General features: G+C 34.8%; 3 protein-coding genes across 3 annotated transcripts; 2 read left to right on the top strand and 1 right to left on the bottom strand.

Annotated features, from left to right (window-relative positions):
* Positions 1–2,832: 2,832 nt before the first annotated feature.
* Positions 2,833–3,579, top strand: LOC149502542 (uncharacterized). Its single transcript, XM_089729371.1, has one exon. The coding sequence runs from the start codon at positions 2,833–2,835 to the stop codon at positions 3,577–3,579; it is 747 nt and encodes a 248-aa protein (XP_089585497.1).
* Positions 3,580–6,067: 2,488 nt separating this feature from the next.
* On the top strand, positions 6,068–13,823 carry rdgBbeta (cytoplasmic phosphatidylinositol transfer protein 1). Its single transcript, XM_028181290.2, has 8 exons — positions 6,068–6,235; positions 6,960–7,108; positions 7,402–7,490; positions 7,600–7,607; positions 7,688–7,759; positions 7,992–8,246; positions 8,492–8,617; positions 8,856–13,823. Exons 1-8 carry the CDS (start codon positions 6,185–6,187, stop codon positions 9,012–9,014), a joined length of 909 nt encoding a protein of 302 aa, XP_028037091.2. The 5' UTR covers positions 6,068–6,184; the 3' UTR covers positions 9,015–13,823.
* Positions 13,817–17,934, bottom strand: LOC114248144 (enteropeptidase; the record flags this gene model as incomplete). The annotated part of the gene is made up of 4 exons (XM_028181285.2): positions 13,817–14,187; positions 14,585–14,772; positions 15,587–15,699; positions 17,690–17,934. Coding segments are annotated over 4 exons (729 nt in total), but the record flags the coding sequence as incomplete, so codon positions are not given.
* Between the last annotated feature and the right edge of the window lie 5,618 nt (positions 17,935–23,552).

Genomic DNA, 23,552 nt, shown 5'->3' with positions numbered 1-23,552 from the left:
CTAGCTCCAATATCTCCACCGGAGAAGTATATAGACATGACTAAGTTAAATGAAGTTTTTAATTCACCTGGAAATATTGAAGGCTGTTTTTTGTCAAACCCTTTTAGTATTAATGAGTTTAAAATAGCTTTAAAATCTAGAAAAGATAGTACTCCTGGTCTCGATGACATCCCTTATAAATTAATTAGTAACTTACACCCTAATGCCCAAATGACTCTATTAAAGATATATAATTTATTATGGTCCTCTCAAACGATTCCAGATTCATGGAAAACACAGTGTGTTATTCCAGTACTAAAACCTGATAAACCTGAAAATGATTACAATTCTTACAGACCAATATCACTATCATCCTGTGTAGGTAAACTATTTGAATGCATGCTCAAATTGAGATTAGAATTTTATAGTGAAAAATTTAAAATTTTACCTGAACAGCAATTTGGTTTCCGTAGAGGTAAAAGTGCAGTAGAAAACTATATGTCTCTGGTTACAGATATTAAAAATTCTTTTCACAGCCATTCATACACAGCTTGCGCTTTCCTTGATATAAGTGGTGCATTTGATAATGTCAATCCCTCTTTACTTATACAGATTCTTAGTGATATTGGTGTCCCTGGCAAAGTCTGTAAATGGATATTTAATTTTTTATATGAACGGTTAATGTATGTCAAATATAACAATATCCTACATGGACCTAGACATGTTTATAAAGGCACAATGCAAGGTGCTATAATCTCTCCTTTATTATATGGCATTTACACTTCACAGATAAACAGATATTTAGTAGACCCCTCTGTCAAATGCCTGTTGTTTGCTGATGATATTGTTGTATATAGTGTAAATAAAGAAGTTAACAATGCCATTAGAAATTTGAATAATGGATTGTCTCAAATTCAATGTTTTTACAATAGCTTAAATTTAGATATAAGTGTAAATAAAAGTGGGGCAATGTTATTCAGTAAAAAGGTTGTCAACCTAAATGAGATATCACCTATATTATACAACAATAGTCCATTGTCTTGGTTGTTACATAAAAAATTCTTGGGTGTTTGGTTAGATACAAAACTGACATTTCAAACACACATTAATAACATAATTGGAAATGCCTGCAAAGGACTAAACATTCTGCGATCTCTGGCTGGAGTTCATTGGGGTTCTGACCCTAAGGTTTTGTCTCTGTTATATAAAAGCATTGTCAGGAGTCATTTTGATTATAGTTCATTAGCTTACATGAATGCAAATCTTAGATATCTACGAAAACTTGATGTAATTCAAAACAAGGCACTAAGAATTATTACAGGAGCAATGTGCTCAACTCCAATTAATGCCATGGAATCTGAAGCATGCATTATGCCGTTAAAATTTAGGCGTCTTCAGATCGCACAGAGATTTTGTCTGAAGCTATTGGCCACTGATAATGATTTTGTTATTGACAGGATAATACCTAAGGATCTGCCTATTGATTTTATGGGCAGTTCTAATATCAATATGAGCAGTTTTGTGTCTGATCATTTACCAGAGATGCTTCAAATTTCTCTTAGCATCAAAAATACATTCAAAAATATATACTCATCTAACCTTTTGCCTATATATGAAATCAACAATTATACCACTGTAAATATGACTGTAGAAACAGATTCCCAAAAAATCGGGTCTAAAGTTGAATTTTTTGAATATATTAACAATTTACCTAACATAAATATTTATAAATTATATACAGATGGATCAAAATGTTCAGATAGAGTAGCTTCAGCATATTATGATCCACAACTGAAGAAATCTAGATGCTTCAAGCTAGATAGTCACTGCAGTATTTTTACTGCTGAATGCTACGCTATCTATACAGCACTTTTGTATATTAATAATGTAAATAGTTCTGACTTTTTAATTTTAACTGATAGCAAAAGTTCATTGTTAGCACTAGAAAGTGATCCTTTTAGATTTAATATGAACTATATTATTTATAGAATAAAAGAAATATTGGCAAATTTAAATGAAAGAGGAAAAAATGTCCAATTTAAATGGGTACCTGCTCATTGTGGTATTTTTGGCAATGAAGCTGTAGACTGTGCAGTGCGAGGTGCATGTGACGAAGACCACACTAATGTAACAAAAGTACCGTTTACTGACTTCCAGCAGAAAATATCGGAAAATGTTAAAACGCTGTGGTATGAACACTGGAGGTCTATAAGCCAAGAAAAAGGGAAATGGTATACAAAGATACAGAATACCCCGCCACATGTACCTTGGTATAATAAATTTAAAGAAGCTAATTCCAGACAATTCATTACCACCATTAATAGATTGAGATTCGGTCATTGTAGAATTCCTGCTCATTTGTTTAAACTACGTTTAGCAACGGACAAAAACTGTCAATTTTGTGTCAATGAGGTCGCTGATCTGAAACATATTGTTATGAAATGTCATAAATATAGTATAAATAGATTAATTTTAGTGTCTGAGCTGGACGATGTTTCTAAGGGTGACTCGCCTTTACAAACAGGCGTAAGGATGGACTTAGAAGAAATTTTATCAAACCCGTTGTATTTTAAACCAATTTATAGATATATTATTAACACAATAGGAAATGTTTAAAAACAAACGAGTAATGTTAATATTTCAATTTGATGCTGTTTTGTTTAATAATTAATTGTAAATTTTTACGTACTTCATGCGTGAAAATTAATTTAAGATAGGCTATAAGGTCTTGTAACCATTGGCCGTAAATAAATATAAAAAAAAAAAAAAAAAAATTGGTTCTAGTGTTGCCGGTGCATGAAAAGTAGTGTCACCTACTATACTGCGTTCCATTCCACGTTACTACACAAAAATATGGAGGAACAATTTCAACTGTTATTTGATAATATGAAGATGGAAATGCTAAAACAAACAGCTGAACTAACTGAATCACTTACTAAATACTTAATGGATAGAATGGATGAAAAACTTACTCCTATAATTGAAGAAAACGAACAATTAAAACAAAAAGTTAGTGATCTAGAGAAAGAGATGGAATATTTGAAAAGAGAAAAGAAAAGTAACAACATAATTATTTTCGGGCTAGAAGAAAGGGAAAACTCAATATTGGAGCTATTTAATAATGTCAAGATGACCTTCAAAGAAGCTCTAAACATAAATATAAAGCAATCCGAAATAAACAAATTATACCGCTTGGGAAAAAATATAGTTCAGAATAAATCAAGGCCGGTGCTATGTTCCTTTATAAACGCTTGGAGAAAAGATGAAATTATGAAGAATAGAAAGAGCTTAAAGAACATTTGTGTATCGGAGGATTACTCGAAGGAAATTTTGGAGAAAAGAAAAGCACTGCTACCACGGTTGAAGGAAGAGAGAGAAAAGGGAAATATAGCTTTTCTGATTTACGACAAATTAGTAGTAAAAGAATCCAACACTGAAAAAAGGAAAAGGGAACCAACTATCTCACCGTCACCTTCCAAAAGGCAACCCAGAAAACAGCGAACACTATGCTCTGTGAAAGTTAGCAGGATAAATGCATTTGATGCAATGCGACCTAGATCGAACTCATTTACCAACAAACCTACACTCAATAAAAAATAGCAATTAACCGGTAAACGGAAAATCCAAACAAACTATGAAAACAAATAAACAGAAGAAATACCTCCTCCCCCAGCCGACTGGTCCTCGTGGGGGATAAAGACCACAATCCTCCAACAATACAAAAAAAAAAAAAACTTTAAAGACACAAAAATATACCTCGCAGCCCTGAACGTACTCACGCTGAAGAATGAAGAAAATCTTATAGAATTGAATGACGACATAAGACAAGTGGCAGGCGTCACGTGGAACAGAGTGGCTCAAGAAAGACATGAGTGGAAAAGGTTGGAGGAGGCCTTTGTCGATTGGCAAACAGATTTGTAGAAAATAAGAAAAATTCAAATAATAAGGTTTAAAATAAAACTCAAGTTTTCTATATATTATATTTAGTCATATAGTTGTAATATGGATCTGAATAAAAGGCTATATTATAATTGTACCTTAACGACTAATTGGCCGTTTCATTCAATTCACTGACATTTTTTTGTTGAATTATTGTTGAAGTTTTCAATATTTTCTTGATCTACATATAATATGAAATAATTAGACCGTATAAACGCACTTGTAAACAAAACGCTAGTAAATATGGCCATTGCCAGCTGACTGACAAAACCGGCGCATGCGCAATGTAGGCGTAAGGTGATGGTTTGCTAGATATAAAATAATGAATAATTGGGAATTTAATTGTTTTTATGATCGAACAATCACCAATAGTCGTCGAACAAAGATAATTGATCAAAGTGAATTAATCTGAGCGATAAAAATAAAGATAAGTAAGTAAGTAAGTAAGGAGGGGCAACTTAAGGGTGATCATTTGTTTAATTAATTATAAATAAATAAAAGACGAACAAACAATTTTTACATTCGAACATTAACGACGAACAGATAATTAAAAATTAAAAATCTGAAAAGCAAAAAAAAGGGGTCAAATTAACAGAAAAGCTGATAGCCTTGAGAGGCTATTTCAGCGTAACCGTGGCTAGTAGGTGAGCTCACGGGGCTCAAACCTGACGACGATGCTAACACGAACCCTAGCAAGAGCCGTGCTTCGCAGAATCTACCACCGGACCGGAAACGCGACCCACTGAGAAGATCCGGCGAGAAACTCAGTGGGCTGTGTCTGAGAGTTAATTTACTCGTCGAGCCCTTCGTCGCAAGCGACGGGTTCGACGACAACGGTGACCGGTGCTTGAAGTACCTAAAAGCACCGTTAGTGGATCGGGAGGATCCGAGATGACGTGTTTTGGGCGACGTCGACTGCTTTCCATTCGGTCCGCATGATCGGGAATGTAGTTACCGGCGGCCACGATGAGAGGGTTCTCGTGTCGTGCCGCTTTATCGAAGTGGCGCATCGACGCCGACTGTAGATACTTACTGATGGACTCTAAGTCCAGGTCGTCATGGAGGTCGACGTTCCTGACGAACCACGGGGCTCCGACGGCTATCCTGCAAAAACGGGATTGAATGATTTGGAAGGATTTTAAGTGAGTGCGGGCCGCGTGCGCGAACACTACACTTGCATAGGTCATGACGGGGCGTATGCAAGTTTTGTAGAGTGTCACCTTATTTCTAAGGGACATTTTACTTCACCTGCATATCATCGGGTAGATTAAGAGAGCCAGTTAGTAGTAGGTACTTATTAGCTCCATGGTTCGACATCAGACTTCAGCTTTTGTTAATTGATAAAATGGAATAAGCAATAGGAATAGGCCTCGTCAAAGCCTCTAGGAACAAAAAACTGAAAATCTGTATGTTCCAAGAAAAGTGAATTAGACTTGTATGAAATTAAATTTAATAAGGAATGAATTGAAATATTTAAAATAATAGTAATAGTAATAATAATTAATATTGTAACGCAGCGTTCCGCGATTCCGTTTCGCGGGGCAACAGTAGCCAAAGGGAATGTGACTCAGGTCCGTGCCGCGACGACCCAACCCGCGCTACCCGCGCCCGCGCATCTGTTGCATCATTCGCACCCCCAATTAGTGCGCGCCAGACTTTGAAGCGGAATACACACGTCCCCGGTCGATACCGGAACTGACAACCCGAGAGTCTCATGCCAGTCGGGCACCTAACATTAAAATATAAATAAAGTTAATTTATATAATAAAAATAATAGTAATAATAGTTAAAATAAATTTCTGAAGAATTCTAAGGTTTATTTAGGAGCTTTATGCAAGTTATAATAAAAGAAAATAACGATCGATAAAGAACATAAGAAATCGATGCTACGTGATGCATAGCGCTCAGTACTTACAAACTTTATTTATTAAATTGTACAAAGGTTTACTTAAAAATATTACATATATGTATGAGATCGATTCATTGATCAATATTGATTGAATAATCCGCCTCACATCGCGAAACCCGTAGACACGACGACGACGCGGCGACGGTGTTTAATATTGCCACTATTGCCAGCCCTATTGCATTACAAATTATTACATTAATTAATCTGTGCTCAAGTGTATTATTATGATCTGTGTTTTTAAACTTATAAGAATGACCTAAATGTCTTAGTTACCAGGTCATAAAATCCCTTATAAAAAGCTTTTAAGCTCTAATTTAAGTTAGATATCAATAACAAAAAATAACTAAAATTAACAAGATGGTATTAACAAGAGAATACAGAATATGCATGCCTATGACTGTAGAAGAGGTATGTTTATTTTATTATCTATATGGAAATAAGAAGGCTAAACTCAATTACAAAAGTTTTTTGGTTTCAATTCTAATTTTTATCTAAGTGTTGCGTAGATGGATAGCTCACGGTATTTTTGGACAAAAGATGTTTTTAAAGCCCGTAAACATTACAATGAGAATGTTGCTACCCATCCTGAGACATTCAAGTTTTGACCCTTATCTTAATTGCTTAATGGCTGTCCCACGTTTTCAACTGGAACGTATGACTTCTTCGTGGTAGGAATAGGCAGGATTAGGGTACTTACCCGTGCGTTTTTACTATACCTTCGGAAAGAGCTGGTATTATGCTATTAGTATATATTATAGGCTGATACCACATAGCCAAAATCGTTTATCCATTTAATTACGTACGGATAGTGGCCAAACTCAGTCCCTTATTATCCATTTAATTACGTACGGATAGTGGCCAAACTCAGTCCCTTTTGTTTAGGTGGTACTTTGTTTGCTATTAATAATACTTCTCTCTATTTTATTCTGATTGTCTTTACAATTGATGGGCTGTTTTTTCATAGAACCCTAAAAATGTTTCTGATATAAAATAATTCCAAGTTACTCTATATTATATCAGAGTGCTGAAAATTCCTCAAATGTATCCCTGTACATAAAATCTTTTGCTTATAATTAACTTATAATAATCTCCAAGAAATATCCTTGGCATAATAAATAAAATCTATTTTCAGTACCGTATTGGTCAATTATACATGATAGCAAGACACAGTTTTGAGCAATCTAGTAATGGTGAAGGTGTGGAGGTGATAGCAAATGAACAGGCGAATGATGAAAAAAATGGTACGGGACAGTTCACTGAGAAGAGAATCCATTTATCTAGGTACAAATTTAGAGTGTAAACTTTACTTAAAATTCTTATTTACCCTTAGACCCTTGTCGGAATGGTCTTGATTATCATTTAGTTGTTTTGCGGGTTTAAAGCACGCTTTTAAATTTGTTACAAAAAATATACAAAGTACATCTAATTATGAAAATAACCACTTTTATAAGTCCTACATACATTTCCTGTTATCAATTCCTGATTGATAACACATAAGTAGTACATATTTATAGCCGTAATCTACTGCTTCTACTAAGTATTTCTAATTAATATAAAAATTATTATTATTACAGTCATTTGCCTTATTGGGTCCAATCTATGATACCAAAAATATTTTATGTTACGGAAAAGGCATGGAATTTTTACCCATACACAATAACCGGTGAGTTTCATTAAATACAAAGACTGGTAAATTTATACCAAAGAAATTATTAAACTCACATATTATTTCTTTTTCTTTCATGCTTTCTCACTTGGTAATGATATCGTAGAATACACAGTAAGTATCACTCAGTGAAGCAACAAGTTGAAGGTCATCTAACATATGTAATAAATTTTGATGTTGCTAATTATTTTCAGTGCTCATTCATACCGAAATTTTCCATCTCTATTCAAACAAGGTATGAAGATAATAATGGGACCACTGAAAATGTAAGTTGCATACAAAAAATTATGTATTTCTATCTGAAATTGAATTGGTTGGATAAGCAATAAACTTTCATAAAATTCATTGATTTAATTTTTGATTAACTATAAATTATAACATTAAAATCAAATTATTAATAAAATTATTAAAACAACAACATTAGTACAACAAATAAATTTATTAATAAATTATGTTCACACAGCATGCTATGACATTTTTATTTTTATTTATTGATAGTGCCTTGGTTTCACCTCCGAAGAGTTAGAACAGCGAGAAGTAGACTTCATAGACATTGCATATGATGATATCAAACCACACCATTATAAAGAAGCTGAAGACCCTAAGTTTTTCAAATCAGAGAAAACCGGCCGCGGACCTCTAATTGAAGGGTGGAGGGACACATTCAAACCCATAATGTGTTGTTACAAAGCTGTTTCTATTAAGTTTGAAGTATGGGGCTTGCAAACCAGAGTTGAAGAGTATGTGCAGGGAGTAAGTATTACAGTTCCATTACTTGGAATGGGCACATAATAAAAATCTATGTAATTTCTCATAATTCCTCATTTTGCAACATATTGAATTTCCAATTTAATATAGAAATTGTGTACATAATTTATTAGTTTCCTACTGTTTGTAATGGATGAATCAATAAATTGAAAATGATTTATAGCAATTAAACACGAAAAGTATTTGCATAAAACTCAAATATGTAAGAATTTTTATTATTATTATTACAGGCAATTCGCGAAATTTTATTATTGGGACATCGTCAGGCATTTGCCTGGATGGATGACTGGTATAACATGAGTATAGAAGACGTAAGAGAATATGAACGCGAAATGCAAGCCAAGACGAATATAAAGGTGATTATTGGTGCACTGTACTACACCATATTAGTACACTGTGTATAGGGTGGATGTTAGAGAATAATTGTTCATAGCCAATACAGATGATTACGTATTATGTAAGCTATTTGCTATAATAACTTTTAAAAAATTACAGAAGGGAACTACTATTTTTCTTCTGCAAAATATGTAAGATGTATGTGTATTAGCGAATGCACAGAGTCCATTAATATTTTAACGTCACTAATATTTTCAGTTGAAAACGACTTCTGAGAATGGTGAAGGGAAATCTGACGAGAGTGATGAGACAAAATCGAATTCTTCGAAACCACAGACTCCGAGAACTCCGAAATCGCCAAAGAGTCCAAGCAGTACTCCGACAGCAGAGGGACGAAATTGGTTCAATTGGTCGTAAAAATATTAAACAGAGCCACAGGACCAGTACAAAAGTCCTACCCAAAGAAACTATTTTCATATCTTTGGGAAACGAAATGATGATTATATTTTCATAAACCTCATTCATAATGTTGAGAGATTTTTGTTTAATTTATTAGATTCATCTTACTCTTAAACATGACAGGCATTTTTTAAATCATCATTATTATCAAAACAACAACAATCAACATTGTCACCTGGTGTGTTCAATCTGTACTCTTAGTACATTGTAATAGGACTCAATACTCTATACCGTTTGACTCAGACTTATCAGGGGTATGTTGGGCTTTACGAAACTTAGAAGCTTGAATGAGCTGAACGAAATGTGGATTGACCAAAAGAATAAAGTATGTTCACATGAGTTTTTTATCCTCACAACATTCGTGCTATGTGCATTAGTATTTACTGAATTTTTGGTTTGCACTAACATTCTATACTTTTTTATTTATTAACATGCCTTTGTTAGTTTTGAATAATTTCAAGATTATTATTTTGAAAATTTAACCGCGTATCAAGAACTGATGATGATAATAAGATTATTATAGCCTAATATCAGAAATATTAATAGGTACACGGATAAAAATCGGAACTAAAATTTTAGAATATAACCATTTCGTATTTGATCTATATTTTCTTAATTATCCATTTTTGTGTAAGTCTTGAATTTTAATGTACTCATCACGCGTTTGTTATTCTCATCTTATGCTACGGAAGTTTCGAAATACATAGTCACGGATGACTAAAGTGTTATTCACAATATTTCCTTCAAACATTTCGTCAACTACCCTCACAATTTACAGGAATATGTTATTCATTAATATAATTGAGTTTATTTTTTCTTAGATGTTGTGTGCAATGTGAAGTAGTTCGTCTCGTAGATATTTAAAAAAATGTTTTCCCCAATGCTTTCCATAGATGTTAATATTTATAATTAATGTGATTAAGTAATAAATGTACTTGTTAACAGTGATTTTCTGCTGAACAAGCTATTGGTTAGATAATGCTTTTTAAAGAAGATATTACTGATGACGCTTTAGTAAAAGCTTTGAATATTGTGATTGGAAGATTTTTGTAGGATATTTAGTGGGACTGTAAGGTACTTATTGTTCCTATTAATAATGCATTTAAAAAAAACAAGCGCAATTGAAAATATCAAATTCAAATACAAAATTAAAACGACTATGTTATGTACGACGTTTATGTTTGTTTAACCTGTCAGAGAATCTTGATCTTTACGAAAGTGTAATAAATAATGTAATTAATTAATTTTACGGTTTAATCACGCGTTTAACACATTGACTCCCATGTAGGTCACCGGTGCCCTACGTGGCGCACTTAAGTATTAATATTAATTTCTGTTACTAAGTGCCCGGATTGTCTAACCTTGCTCTATTTCTATTAATAGCTGACACGGCAGACTTCGTAGTGCCTCAATCGATAAATAAAAGACCTGAGCTTTTGTATAAAATAAACTTAAAACAAACAAAAGGAATCTGTCGCGACGGGGGAAAGGAAAAACAAAATTGTTATTTTTATTTAATTCCTAGCATTCATATTTATCTACCTTTTAACCCCTTTCTGGACTTCCACAAATAATTCAAAACCAAAATTAGCCAAATCGGTCCAGCCGTTCTCGAGTGTTAGCGAGACTAACGAACAGCAATTCATTTTTATTTAAATATATTATGTATATTTTGGTCTTTTAGGTCTCTTGGATCCCTTAGAATTAGATTCATTCTCAGTATCTTCGAATTCGTCTTTCCCGGAGTCGACTAGATATTGAGGTTCCTTAGTAACAGAAATCTACATAAGTACTTATCTACTTCAGTGTGCCAAGAAGGGCACCGATGACACACATGGCACACATGGCACTCAATAAGAACTCGAGAATAAATCGTACAAATAGTTCGAATTATGTCTTTGACTCGCGAAAACCTAAGAAAATACTTTAGTAGTAAAGAGTAGGTGAGTTCACGGGGCTCTAACCTGTGACAAAAATCTGTTTTTTTTCCTGACCTATGCTGATAGTCTGGAGATGTTATATCAGCTTCTTGACGTGTAGGGGCGCTCACGGGGCTCAAACCGGGTGTGTTGCTAACACTGGCCCTAGCAAGAGCAGTGCTTCGCAGAATCTACTACTGGATCGGAAATGCGACCCACTGAGAAGATCTGGCGAGAAACTCAGTGGGCCGTGTCTATGGGTTAATTCACTCGTCGAGTCCTTCGTTGCAAGCGACGGGTTCGACGAGGACGGTGACCGGTGCTTGTGGTATCTAAAAGCACCGTTAATGGATCGGGAAGATCCGTAATGACGTGTTTAGGGCGACGTCGACTGTTTACCATTCGGTCTACAGGATCGGCTAGGACCAAATCTGTGATTAATGCTGTCCACCGCCTATCAGACTGCATTATTTCCATTCTACTCTGGGACGGTTACCTTACACCCTTCATAAAGAAATACTAATTTTGTTATTTAGTATTTGTAACGTGCAATATGAATTTGTATTTAAATTTCTGATGTTTTGTTTAGGTTAATTTCTGTTTCCTTTTATTACATAAGGCTTCAATGTATTATGAAGTGCACTCTACAGTTGATAGTATATTTGAAGGATAGTATATTTTACTTGAAAAATTAATGTTAACTTTCGTTCTTTATAGCAACAATAGTAATAAAGTAAAGGAGGTTCGATTTGAATGAACAAGACATTTATAAATCTATCGAATTTAAAAAAAAACAATTATTAATAAAATATTATCGATAAACTAGTACATACCTAACAGTCCGATTAGGTACTTGTCTATGGCCTGTGATTCTACAGATCATCAATTTAAGTTTCTATATCCAAATCAGTTAAGCGATTTCTTTAAAATTACGCTACTTCCATTAGACTGGCGTGATATTCCAAAGGCGAGAGTTATATAAAGATTGTGACTATGGCTATTTCCTTAAAAAATCGCATTGACGACGTGCGACTACGCAAGATTTCTGAATATTGTACTTTCGATAACCTTAGACTGAAGATTGATTATTCATTCTGACAATTTTTAACATTTTTGTAGTTATTACTCAAATTAAGTTGTAGTGGTGTGTTAGTAGGCAATCAAAACGCTTTGTAGTTTAGTATTAATTATATTTAAATGCATTTAAATGTTCCAAAAAATATGATCATGTTAATATTTTTTATCGGAGACATTCCGATGGTATAACATTAGAATATTGAAATGTTTTTATTCAGATGATTATTAGTGTTAATATGTCGATATTAAATACGTTGATAAATAATTATGAGCTATGCTATAATTATTAAGAATGGTTGTGTCGATGTATCAAAATTTTATTGATATATGTATTGAATGTTAAATGAAACTAAAATATGGTACTTATTTATATAAATTATGTACCCGTTTTACTTTACTAACAACAAATAATCGTATGCACTCAGAAAGAAAATGAATTGACCCAAAATTAGTTTGGACTATCGTCTTGTTGATTTCTGCTTCAAAGCAGATGGCTAGGGCATTGTAGCTGTTATGTCTATGGACTTCGGGTCACGTCACGGACAACGTTAGGCTTGTCAATAATCGATTATTGTCAATAATCGATACGATTATCGATGTATTCTCAGTTGGTGAGAGGCCGTCCCGCGCTACTTGGTCGGTACGTAGCGGTCACTCAGAAATATATGGGCTGACAGTTCTACAAGCCATGCGCCCTGCCCACTGTCAACTCAACTTCGCTTTTTGATTAGGCAATTTAACTACAGTAGATTGGGAGGCATAGAGACTAAAGTTAAATAGGGACAAATCTGGGATGTCACAATACTTTTGTTGAGTTGTCAAATTTAACTTTGTTGAACTGAAAATTACTTTTATTTAGTGTTTAAAAATATTAAATATAATAGTTTAATTTCGTCATCAAAGATTTGTAACTCATTAAATATATTAAAAAGTTAATTACCTAAAGTTAGGTACTTACCTAACAACTAAATAGTGCCAAATAGTGCCCTATCGAAAATTTCTATTGTCACCATACGTAACCTTGCTCACCCCAAAGTCAAGATGAATCGGGTCAAGCTAGTTTTTTCAGTTTTTGTGTATAGTTTGCAATAAACTATTTATAATAACGCATCGTATATAAAAATTTAAGCCTGTGGAACTATGTTAATCTCAATTTTATTGGTATTGGGCTACTAGAAAGGGGGTACTAAGAAAAACAATTGAAAATTTGTGATGGATTTGGAAAGGGTCCCGATTCCCCCCAATCTACGGTACGTTTCCTAGTAAAATAAAAATGTCAAAGAATGCAAAGGGTAACTTGTTCATAGTTGAGTTGAGTAAAACTAATAGTAAAAAGTACAAATGAAAGCAGGAAAGCTCAGGGTTTGATTTTAAAAAAAGTAGTACCTACTGATTGTCACAAAAACAATAATTTATGATATTTATGATATCAACAATTTTAATACTGTACCTTTTATAGGTTATGAATATAATTTGCCTAGTATCGTTATTTGTTGTACACAAGTTTTGTATTTTTAGATTTGATTCGTTCATAGACCGCTTGTTAATGCTCGGCCGCACATTGTAAGACGCCTGTCTGAAAATCATATTAACGTGCACACTATACATAATTGAAGGATCAGTCATACTTTCAACTATTTAATCTGTAACTATTCATGTGTAATAGTTAGTACTTGAAACACTCAGCAGACAGTAAAATCGTATAATGTGTGGCAGGGTAAAACGCTGTTCCGTATGTGTATTGTTGTGTAATAAAAAACTAAATTCAAAATCTCGTTTATTTTTTTACTTAAAGTACATATATAGACAAGATGAATAGCACCAATTAATTAAGAATCACAAACTATTAGTATAAAATACAAACAAATGAAATATTTATAGCTGAGAATTAGCCCCAGTCGGTTTTGTAAATTGACTATCAAAATTAAATTTGAATTTTTTTAACTGAAACTTTATTCATTCGAAGAAGCATTGGTTTTTATTTGGTTCTGTGCGGTAATTGCGTTTTGTATGAAGTCCAGGTGAGCACCTATGCTGGTGTATATTCCGGGAAGATTCGATACACCGCAGCTCATTCCGTAGCTACTGATGCCTTGTATTAAACCTTCGCATATCAAGGGACTACCCGAATCACCCTGTAAGTGAATATATGAGGAAAAAATTTTATCAGGACAAAAATGTACTTAAAAATCCCACTAGTAAGTACTATTTAGGAAGTAGGTATACGACATTTTATATCGTCGTCTACATTATAGAACTTTCCGATTAAGAAAGTTCCGTTCTTTACAACAACTCAATGGGAGAAGTGGTAACTCATGATGGTCTTTTTTTAATTTGCCACGCAGCTTAAGATTGTTTCGAGTGTCATCGAAATCGCGAACAGGCTGATTATGCATACTACTGAAATACATATTTTCTGTGAAAATTTGAAATATGTACCTACTTTTTTCTGAAACTATAAGGTATGGGTGATTACAGAAAAATACCTTTGATTACTGAACAAATTAATATTAATTTAGAGATGAAATTAACCTGACAAGCATCTACTCCATAACCAATAGCGCACATCATTCCGCTGTCTGGTTGTGGCGCTACGAACGGCCCCAATTTTTGTGTACATTCGTCCAGCGAAATTATTATAACTTCACCGGATGACAAAACATCGGATGTCTTCATTGTGTTAACATCCTTGTAACCGTAGCCGTAAATAGTACATTCACCTGCAATGTTATGAGTTTTTTACTAATCTTAATGTATAAAATATATATTGACATGTATTATATCGTTTGATACGACACAACTATACCACTACTACATCACGCTACATCACTACATAGTATAAAACAAAGTAGTTTTCTTTGTCCCTATATCCCTATGTATGCATAAATCTTAAAACTACGCAACGGATTTTGATGCGGTTTTTTTTAATAGATAGAGTGATTGAAGAGGAAGGTCTATATGTATAATAGCATCCGTTAAATAGTGGAGAAATACTGTTATTTTTGAGGTTTCTAATGTGATGTCGTAAATAATTAAATTTTTTTCGCTTACATTGCAAACGCAGGCTGAACCCCACGAGATATCTCTGGAACGGCTGAACCGATTTTGCCGAGACTTTTTTAGACTAGCTTCGCCCCGCGGTGTCACCCGCGATACGACAATAACCGCGGGTAACATCGCGGGACTCGGCTATCAATAATAAAATTTTATGTTTCCGAAGCGAAGCGAGGGCCGGGCGGGTCGCTAGTTAATACATATAGCCGAATATTATTATAAACATACAATATATGTATTTCAGTTGCATTTAAATACTTCAAAATATTACATTGTAGTCCGATGAATTGCACAGTAACTATGTGAATTCTAAACATCAAGTAAGTTAAACTTGTATTCCTATTAATTATACATTTCCGCCACTAAAAGATTACTGTATTACTTGACCACTTTAACAGTTAAATAGTTCAATTGTTAGTAATGTGATAGGCATTTTAAAAGCATCATTATCTTCCCACTGTCTGTCTGAATACCGTTTACCTGACACACCAAATGAGGAGCTCGGCAGCACTGATTCATTAAGCCATTCAGAGTTCGCGTCATTCAAATCTAGTGTAATTCTCAACAAAGCAATGTCGTGCGCTTTTGATGCCCTGTAAACATTGTATACATACCATTGCTAATAATATAAGATAATAACAATAAAATAGAGCTAATTTCTAAAACTAGTAAAATAAAATTTTCTTCATAAACTTCATAATTTACTTAGACTGAAGAGATTTAAATGATTAGGATGTATGAATTATGATGTATGAATTAATGAAAATGTCGTAGGTCTTAAAATAAGGGAGATCGCAATCTTCAACGTCCACAGTCAGAGAATGGGATATACACACGATTGGAGAAATGAAATCTCACGCTAACTAAAAAAACGTCCAGGCGCATTTTTAAATTTTTCTACGACTGTCATCCACGGATCCGTGATCCTGCGGACTATCGGACACTGAATGGGGATCAATCCAACGCTACCTAAGAGTTCGCCCATCCTCTATCAAAGATGCTACTTTGAGGTTCTTGTCGTTGCGGTCTTTGGGGCTGCTTTTAGGTACTCAGTTCCCCGGTAACGACAGCGCAAATCTACATTTGGACCGTTCCCGTCACATTTTGAGTAGGTACCGTAACTTTAATTTTACATAAATAATAATAACAAACAATAAAAGATTAAATTTATGTGATGAGGGCACTAAATATTATATTTATTCCCATTACGTTAAACGAACACATGTACCAAAAGTGCCTAGTATTGCCAAGTTATGTGCTCTAAATTTAGTTCTTTAAATTTGTATCTGTTCCAGAAATTTCGTCTTCTTAGGGAAAATAAGCATTTCCGAACATTTTAATGTGGTTTGATCGTATTATATTATAAAAAAAAACAAGTCAAACAGCATTTTGGTGTAAAGTAATAAATAATTTGCATTATGTGTTTATGTATAAAGTTGCAATATGTGTTGAATGCAGTTTTTATCTCGTCTTGATTTAAATCATCAATCATTGATAATTGATCGATCATACATCTCGTCTGGCGCATTTATCTCTCGATTCTAAATCGAATCTATAGTAGTTATCAGAAATATTGTAATACTACAAATAAATGTTTGCATTACTTTTTGTTTGTCGCAATAATATGAAATTGTATAATAATATAGCCCCACTAAGTTTCTTACCGGATCTTCACAGTGGGTCGTGATTCCGATTATGGTATTATAGATTTAGCGAAGCATTGCTCCAGGTAAGGCAGATGCTAGCAAAGTCTCCCAGGCCCAGGCGCGTTTGGTGAAGCTAGTATAACTCCTCGATATTACTAACAGTAGGCAAAATTATATATAAAAAGTAGAGAGAGTAGAATAGTAGCCTCGACTTATATCTATTGAAACTAATATTATTTTTGAAGTCGTCGTGTCATAAGGGCCTGGTCCATTCCGTATTTTGCTATGCGACTGTACCTGTTGTTCGAACACGCAGGCAGGTACCAATTTTTCTGATGAAATGCTTACTTAATAAAAATGTTCACGAATGATTTCCACGGTGAAGGAATAACATCGTGTAATAAAAATCATATCCGCAAAAATATAATTTGCGTAATTACTGGCGGTACGGCATCTTGTGTGCCCCCACAAATAGGTACCATCACACTGCCTATTTATGCCCTGAATAATAATGTGAATATAAGTGAGCAGTTCAGAGCATTGTTCAGAAAAAACTGAGGCTTAGAACTAGAGGCTCAAGGCCGGTGATGGCATTTAAGTTGTTATCTATGGGCTTCGGTGAACATTTAACACATCAGGTGGGCCGTGCCTACAAGGATTATAAAAAAAATATAGAGATATAATCCAAGGAGGTTTGACATTAGGCAGGCTGGTCGTAAAACTCATGCGAAATCCCTATCTATGTACATACATACTTCCTGCGTCGAGCCGTCATACTTAATATGGGATAAGGGCGAGAAATTTCAAAAAAAACCTATTATAGCATCCAAGTTATAACACGATTAAACCATGCAAGTTTTGCATAAAGCTTTCTGCATTGTTCGGGGTTGTTGTGTACCTACATTTCAAATTTTAAATCATAATGTTTATACTTCACCTATCATACAGATCATTTGTTATAATTTGCGTAATTTTAGCTATTGGCCTAGTTTCACCATCTCTGATACAGTAATTATTAAGCTCGAGAACATAATTGTCTTGAGATAGATGCACACAATGCGCCGCTGTTATGGCGAAATTCCGAGAAAGAACCACTGCCCCACAAAGATGTTCCTGTGTGTCTCTCCTATGTAAGGAGCCCACACGAGGCTCTGTACCTGCGTAAGAGAAGAAACTACGCAATTACATGCAATCCATAATTTGGCAGTAGCGCAACTTGGCCATGTACCTCGCGATATAATTTCGCGATTTGACTGTTTTTCATGCTAAGCCAAATAGTAACGTTGTATTAGCTGCGATTTTATAGCTGAGCAGTAAAATTTTCATGATAAAATTGTAGTACAACATATTTTTTGTTTTTAATATAAAATATTTTGTTTGGGTAACGCTTTAGTTATTAAGAAAACATGCGGCTGAAAAATGGGTCTATTTAGACATTTGACAACTTCCGGCCGAGAATAGATGTTTTATTTAATCATGTTCCGACACTACTTCGAACTACTTTTCTTTCAGTGAGCTCACGTCCCAGTTTATGTTACATGGTTAACGAAGAATATAAACATCACAACTTGAATGTCGTAACACGCCTTGAGGCATGAGGCCGAAGTCTCAATTGTATTTAACAACGGCTGCACTCTTCAAAACCGTACGCATGACTGCTTCCTTAGAGAAATGCAGGATAGTGATTTATGGATATGCCCTACACCACCAGTCAAGGTATGGTTTGAATAAATATTTCTGAATTCTATATAGTAATATATGAATATTCGTTTGTAGGATGCAGTAATTTAATGTTTGTATAATTGTTGACTAAACATTGTTACGGTGCGAATTCTTAAGCCTAGTTTAGATTAATAATTTGATTCATGGAATTAATTTTATAACTACCGCATCGAACTTCGTTTCCGTTTACAACTCTCTTAACCCGTCGACATTCTGTCAAACCACACAACTCAGTAAACAATACAATCAGCACTATACTAGTTTTAACACTTGCACCATAAAATTTAAACATTATAATTATTACGATCGGCGCTATCTGATACGCTGAAGTTAATGAAACCTGTTTTAATAACTACGATTACTTCTATTAACAAACAATATTTTTGTTTTAAAAACATGGTTACTACAAAAGGAATCGTTTGTTTGAACAACTGTAAATACATTTTATGTGAAAAATGCGTAATATACAATGAAAAAAAGTTATATATATACATATTATGTGTTATAGACAAGTTTAAATTTCAAAAACTCATACAATACAAGTACCTACATAGTCTTTTAGGCTTTCAAAAACTGCTTCATCGTATTCTATATACATTTAAGTTTTCTATAAAACCATAAAATTTAGTCTCCTGAGGTACTTACTAATTGATCAATCGATATGTTCCGTGATTATTTACCCTCTTTATATAATAGTTTCTCTTAAGATGTAAGAAAATTGTGTCATAAAACATTTTTCGTCAGTATATTTAATCCTCAAAAAAAATAAACATATATCAAATCCGTTTTGTTATTTAAAAATATCACCATGCATTCCCCAAGCGTTTTATTACGTTTTTTTTTATTACGCTAGGTTAAAACTGAATAGGACGAATATCCTTCGTGTTATATGTCGCCGAGTAAACGGGATAGAAATATTTGTTACAGATATGTACATCTATCAATAGTGGGTGCAAGGGAGATATAGTACCTATTGCCAAAGGCGGAAAAGTAATAATATGCTAAACTTAACCTGAAGAGTCAATAGTCAGTACTTAAACAGATTTTCGTGAATTTGCAGTGTACAATAAGTTGCAAAAGTACATAGAATATACTGAATGGATATACTAAAATAATCACATTAACTTATACTTAATGCCACACGTTATTAATAGGTTTATTTGTGGGCTTTTTTTTGCGATTTTTTTGTGACATTCCAGCGTCGCCATAACCGGTGGGTGAACTCTAAGGCTCGAAGGCAGCTGCTTCCTTTAAACCATATTTTACTGGATCGGAATCGCGATCTGTAGAAAAGATGTGGCGAGAAACTGAGCGGGCTTACGCTGTGGGCTAAGTGTTGCGTTTCGTCGAACTCGGTGTAAGGTGTTGAAGTGGTGATGGTAGACCGCGTTCCCCCGACCGCTCTGGGGGAAGGTGTAACGCGGCGCCATCAAAGCGGGCTCTCGGCCCGCTGAACGAGGGAACCGGTGGTCGTGTCGCTGGCGGCCACCGGTCCGGCGTCCGTGGGACGGTCGGATGGATGTAATGTGCTCTGCGTCAACCCTGTCCCGCCGTTTCAATAGCCCCGACTGGGCTCCGGCCCGGTCCGAGGTAGGGCGCCGGTTGTCAGCGGCAGAAGTTTTTAGTGAGGTTCAACTCCCACATACCCCACCTGCCGCGCGGGTGGGGATCCGGCGATTTTCTCCTGTGGGAAAAAAAAAAAAAAAAGGTGTTGAAGTGATCGAGGTAACCTGTGTTTTGATTCCTGCTATCCTTAGAACTAATAGCCTCCAACAATATCAAGTCTGGATTATTAGAATTCATCAGGACCTGTGTGGGATAACAATAGTCGCTGGCTGTATGAACGAGTGTGCTTAGTGCGAGTTTTTTAACGTTGTCGATAGCGTAAAAGCTATGTAAATTTTGTATACAGTTGGAACAGCGTCCCTAGCAGCAAACATTCCAACTGCATACGAATTTGAATTAACTTTTACGCTATCGAGAACTTTAAAAAACTCGCACTAAGCACACAGGTAAAGACTGTAGTTAGCTCTCAGTGGGTCGCGTTTCCGATCCGGTCGTACATTCTTCGAAGCACTGCTCTTGCCCTAGCAAGTGTTAGCAAATTCACTCAGGTTGAGCCCGTGAGCTCACCTATCCGTCCGAGCTAGCTGGAATAGGCCCCTAGGATACCAACGAATAAGTAGGGAAAAATATTAATTAAAACAAAATTGCAGTCATGAAGCCAAGACCGACTCTGCCTTCGTAGATCTACGGAGTGCTACCGTATTGTTGAATTGGATGTTATTTGAGTCTAGTGTGATTTTGACCATTGTTTATTACTAGTATTTGCCCAATAATCGAAATTTCACTAGTATTATTGACAGTTCAATATTTAAATTCATAGATGGAATACCATTTTCCCTTGGTCTATTTATTTATTGGTAACACCATTTTTGTCTCTTTGAAAAAAATTGTTGACTGTTTTTACATACATATTTTCTTAGATGAACACTCAAGTTCGTCAATAGCTACTAAACAACAAAAAAAGAAAGGAAATCGGTTGACAAACAAGAAATAACGCTACTCGACAATTTTTACTTTTTTGATAAGGTGTCTGACTGTATCGACATTTTTTACGTGAATCACACTTGAGCTTCTTCAATAGCTAAACTAAACGAAAAAAAATCGGCTGACAAACATGCGAGAAAATAGTACTGTACGAGTAACTGTTTCGTCATTTTCTATTTATAAATAGATAACATTTATTTGTTGATTATCACATTTCCTGTTAACGGCTTAAAGTATTTGAGTAAAGATCATTTAACATTATTAGCATTAAATTAATTATTTTAATGGAAACTAGTTTATTTTTATCTATACTTCTATACTAATATTATAAAGAGGAAAGATTTGTTTGTTTGTTTGTATTGAATAGGCTCCAAAACTACTGAACCGATTTGAAAAATTCTTTCAATGTATGGAAGCTACACTATTCCCGAGTGACAGGCTATAATATTTTTTGAAAAAAATTAGGGATCCTTACTAAAAGTCCAGTAATGTAACCCAAGGTGTAAAAAAATTACCTAAAATATTCTTTACATCTCGTGCAATGCGAAAACTAGTAATGATAGAATAAAATGATGTACTACGACTTTGTAGAGCACATTATTATTTACAGATAAGTGTCGAGACAGCATATGTCTAACTTTTGTAGTTATGCCGCAACAACTGTTATTTTATTTAAAAAAATAAAACAACGTCAAAAATCGTTGAAATTATTGTTGAAGACCTGAGCGGAGCCAGAGCGGGCCGCTAGTCAACAATAACTTTGATTCTGTATAACTTACTTAAGTATCTATGTAATCCTGCAGCTAATTGTAAATATAAAAATACAAAGCGCGGTAGCAGAATACGTAGCTATACCTAGTGATTAAATGTGTTAGGTATAGTGAATATCGGACAATTCAAGTTCAGGCCAAGAAAATAATACATATAAATATTTACTTAAAAAATAAACAATCACGCTTGAATAACAAACCGAACTGACAATAAATTACTGGTCACGACATTACTGTGAAGCTGCTTAATTACTGTATCGTATATGTTGTCATCTTGTGTATTTTGATACGTGTGTTAATTTACAAGTTAATTGATATCTTGAAGACTATGAAAATGACGTTCAATTATATCAACAAACAGACATACATAAAGCGTGAAAACGGATCCGTTGATCTTAACTAATTTAACTCAAATAATAGGATAAGCATAATGTAATGTCCCTCTGGCCGCTTTGTGAGTCATTGCCGAATACACCTTAACATTGTAAATTGATAAGTCCATACTATGTAGATATCACCTAGAGCAAAAATAAAAAAAAGTTTCAGGATTGTGACCGAGAATTGAACGCTTATCCTGGGGAGTAGTTGTCACTAATGTGTCAACGAGGCGATCTAAATTAGTAGTACCTAACAGTTTTCATTAAAATTTGTGTAACTCATAAAATGTACAATTATTCTTGTCATCTAAAATGTACAAATTACTAGTTTAAATAGTTCAAACATTTTTTGCGCAAATAATATTTTTGCGCATTGGATTTTTATTAAACGATGTTATTACTTCAGCGTGGAAGTAATTCGTGAACGTTTGTTATGTGGATATGTATTTCATTAGCAAATAAATACCTGGGAACAGGATTTAACCACGGCCTCAGTCGCATTCCTCGATACGAGTACACCGGGCGTCTTATTATTTAGGCTACGATGACCTCAATATCAGGTATTTCGATATGTTATATCGATCAATATGTTAAGGACAAATGGTTTGAAGGAAAAGCCTTCCTCCTAAATGAATCCGTGGCCACCCGTCTGTCCTACTGAAGCTGGAATGGCTATGGGGCCATCAACAATTCCTCCATTCAAAAAAAAATCTGAATGCGTGTTGCTCACGTGCTTGCTGAAAGCGTTCATGGCCTCTCACGGGAAGCAACTCATCATCTCATGGATCTTAATATTTGGGAATATAATGAAACCACATACGAGATGCGCGACGATTTCTATCTACCCTATCAAAAATGATTTTGTATACCGCAACGTGCGGCTTTTTAATTGGTTTTTTAGAAATTTTCAAACCCTGCACTATTGATCTTGAAATGAGATGGTGCAGAAACTACAAACATCTTTGTCCGAAAGAAAATAATGCAATCCCTTTTTCTCAATGCACCATATACGTTGTTTAGTGTGTACGGTCACGTCATTTCGGATTTCCCGATCCACTATCACTGCTTTTAGGTACCTCAAGCACCGGTCACCGTTCTTGTCGAATCCGTCGCTTGCGACGAAGGGTTCAGCGAGAAAATTAACCCTCAGACACAGCCCACTGAGTTTCTCGCTGGATATTCCCAGTTGGTTGCGTTTATGATTCGGTGGTAGATTCTGCGAAGCGCTGTTCTTGCTAGGGCCAGTATTAACAGATTCACCAGATTAGAGCCCCGTGAGCTCACTTACTCGTCCCGTGTATCTAGTATGACCCCTCGAGGTCATTAGAATAGGTAGGAAAAAAGTGTACGAATAGGTACAACCGCCCTGCCTATTTCAGCC

This window comes from Bombyx mandarina, chromosome 08 (genome assembly GCF_030267445.1).
Source record: "Bombyx mandarina strain Sakado chromosome 08, ASM3026744v2".
NCBI lineage: Eukaryota > Metazoa > Arthropoda > Insecta > Lepidoptera > Bombycidae > Bombyx > Bombyx mandarina.
The sequence above is the reverse complement of the archived record's forward strand: the minus strand, read 5'-3'. Positions and strand labels throughout refer to the sequence as shown.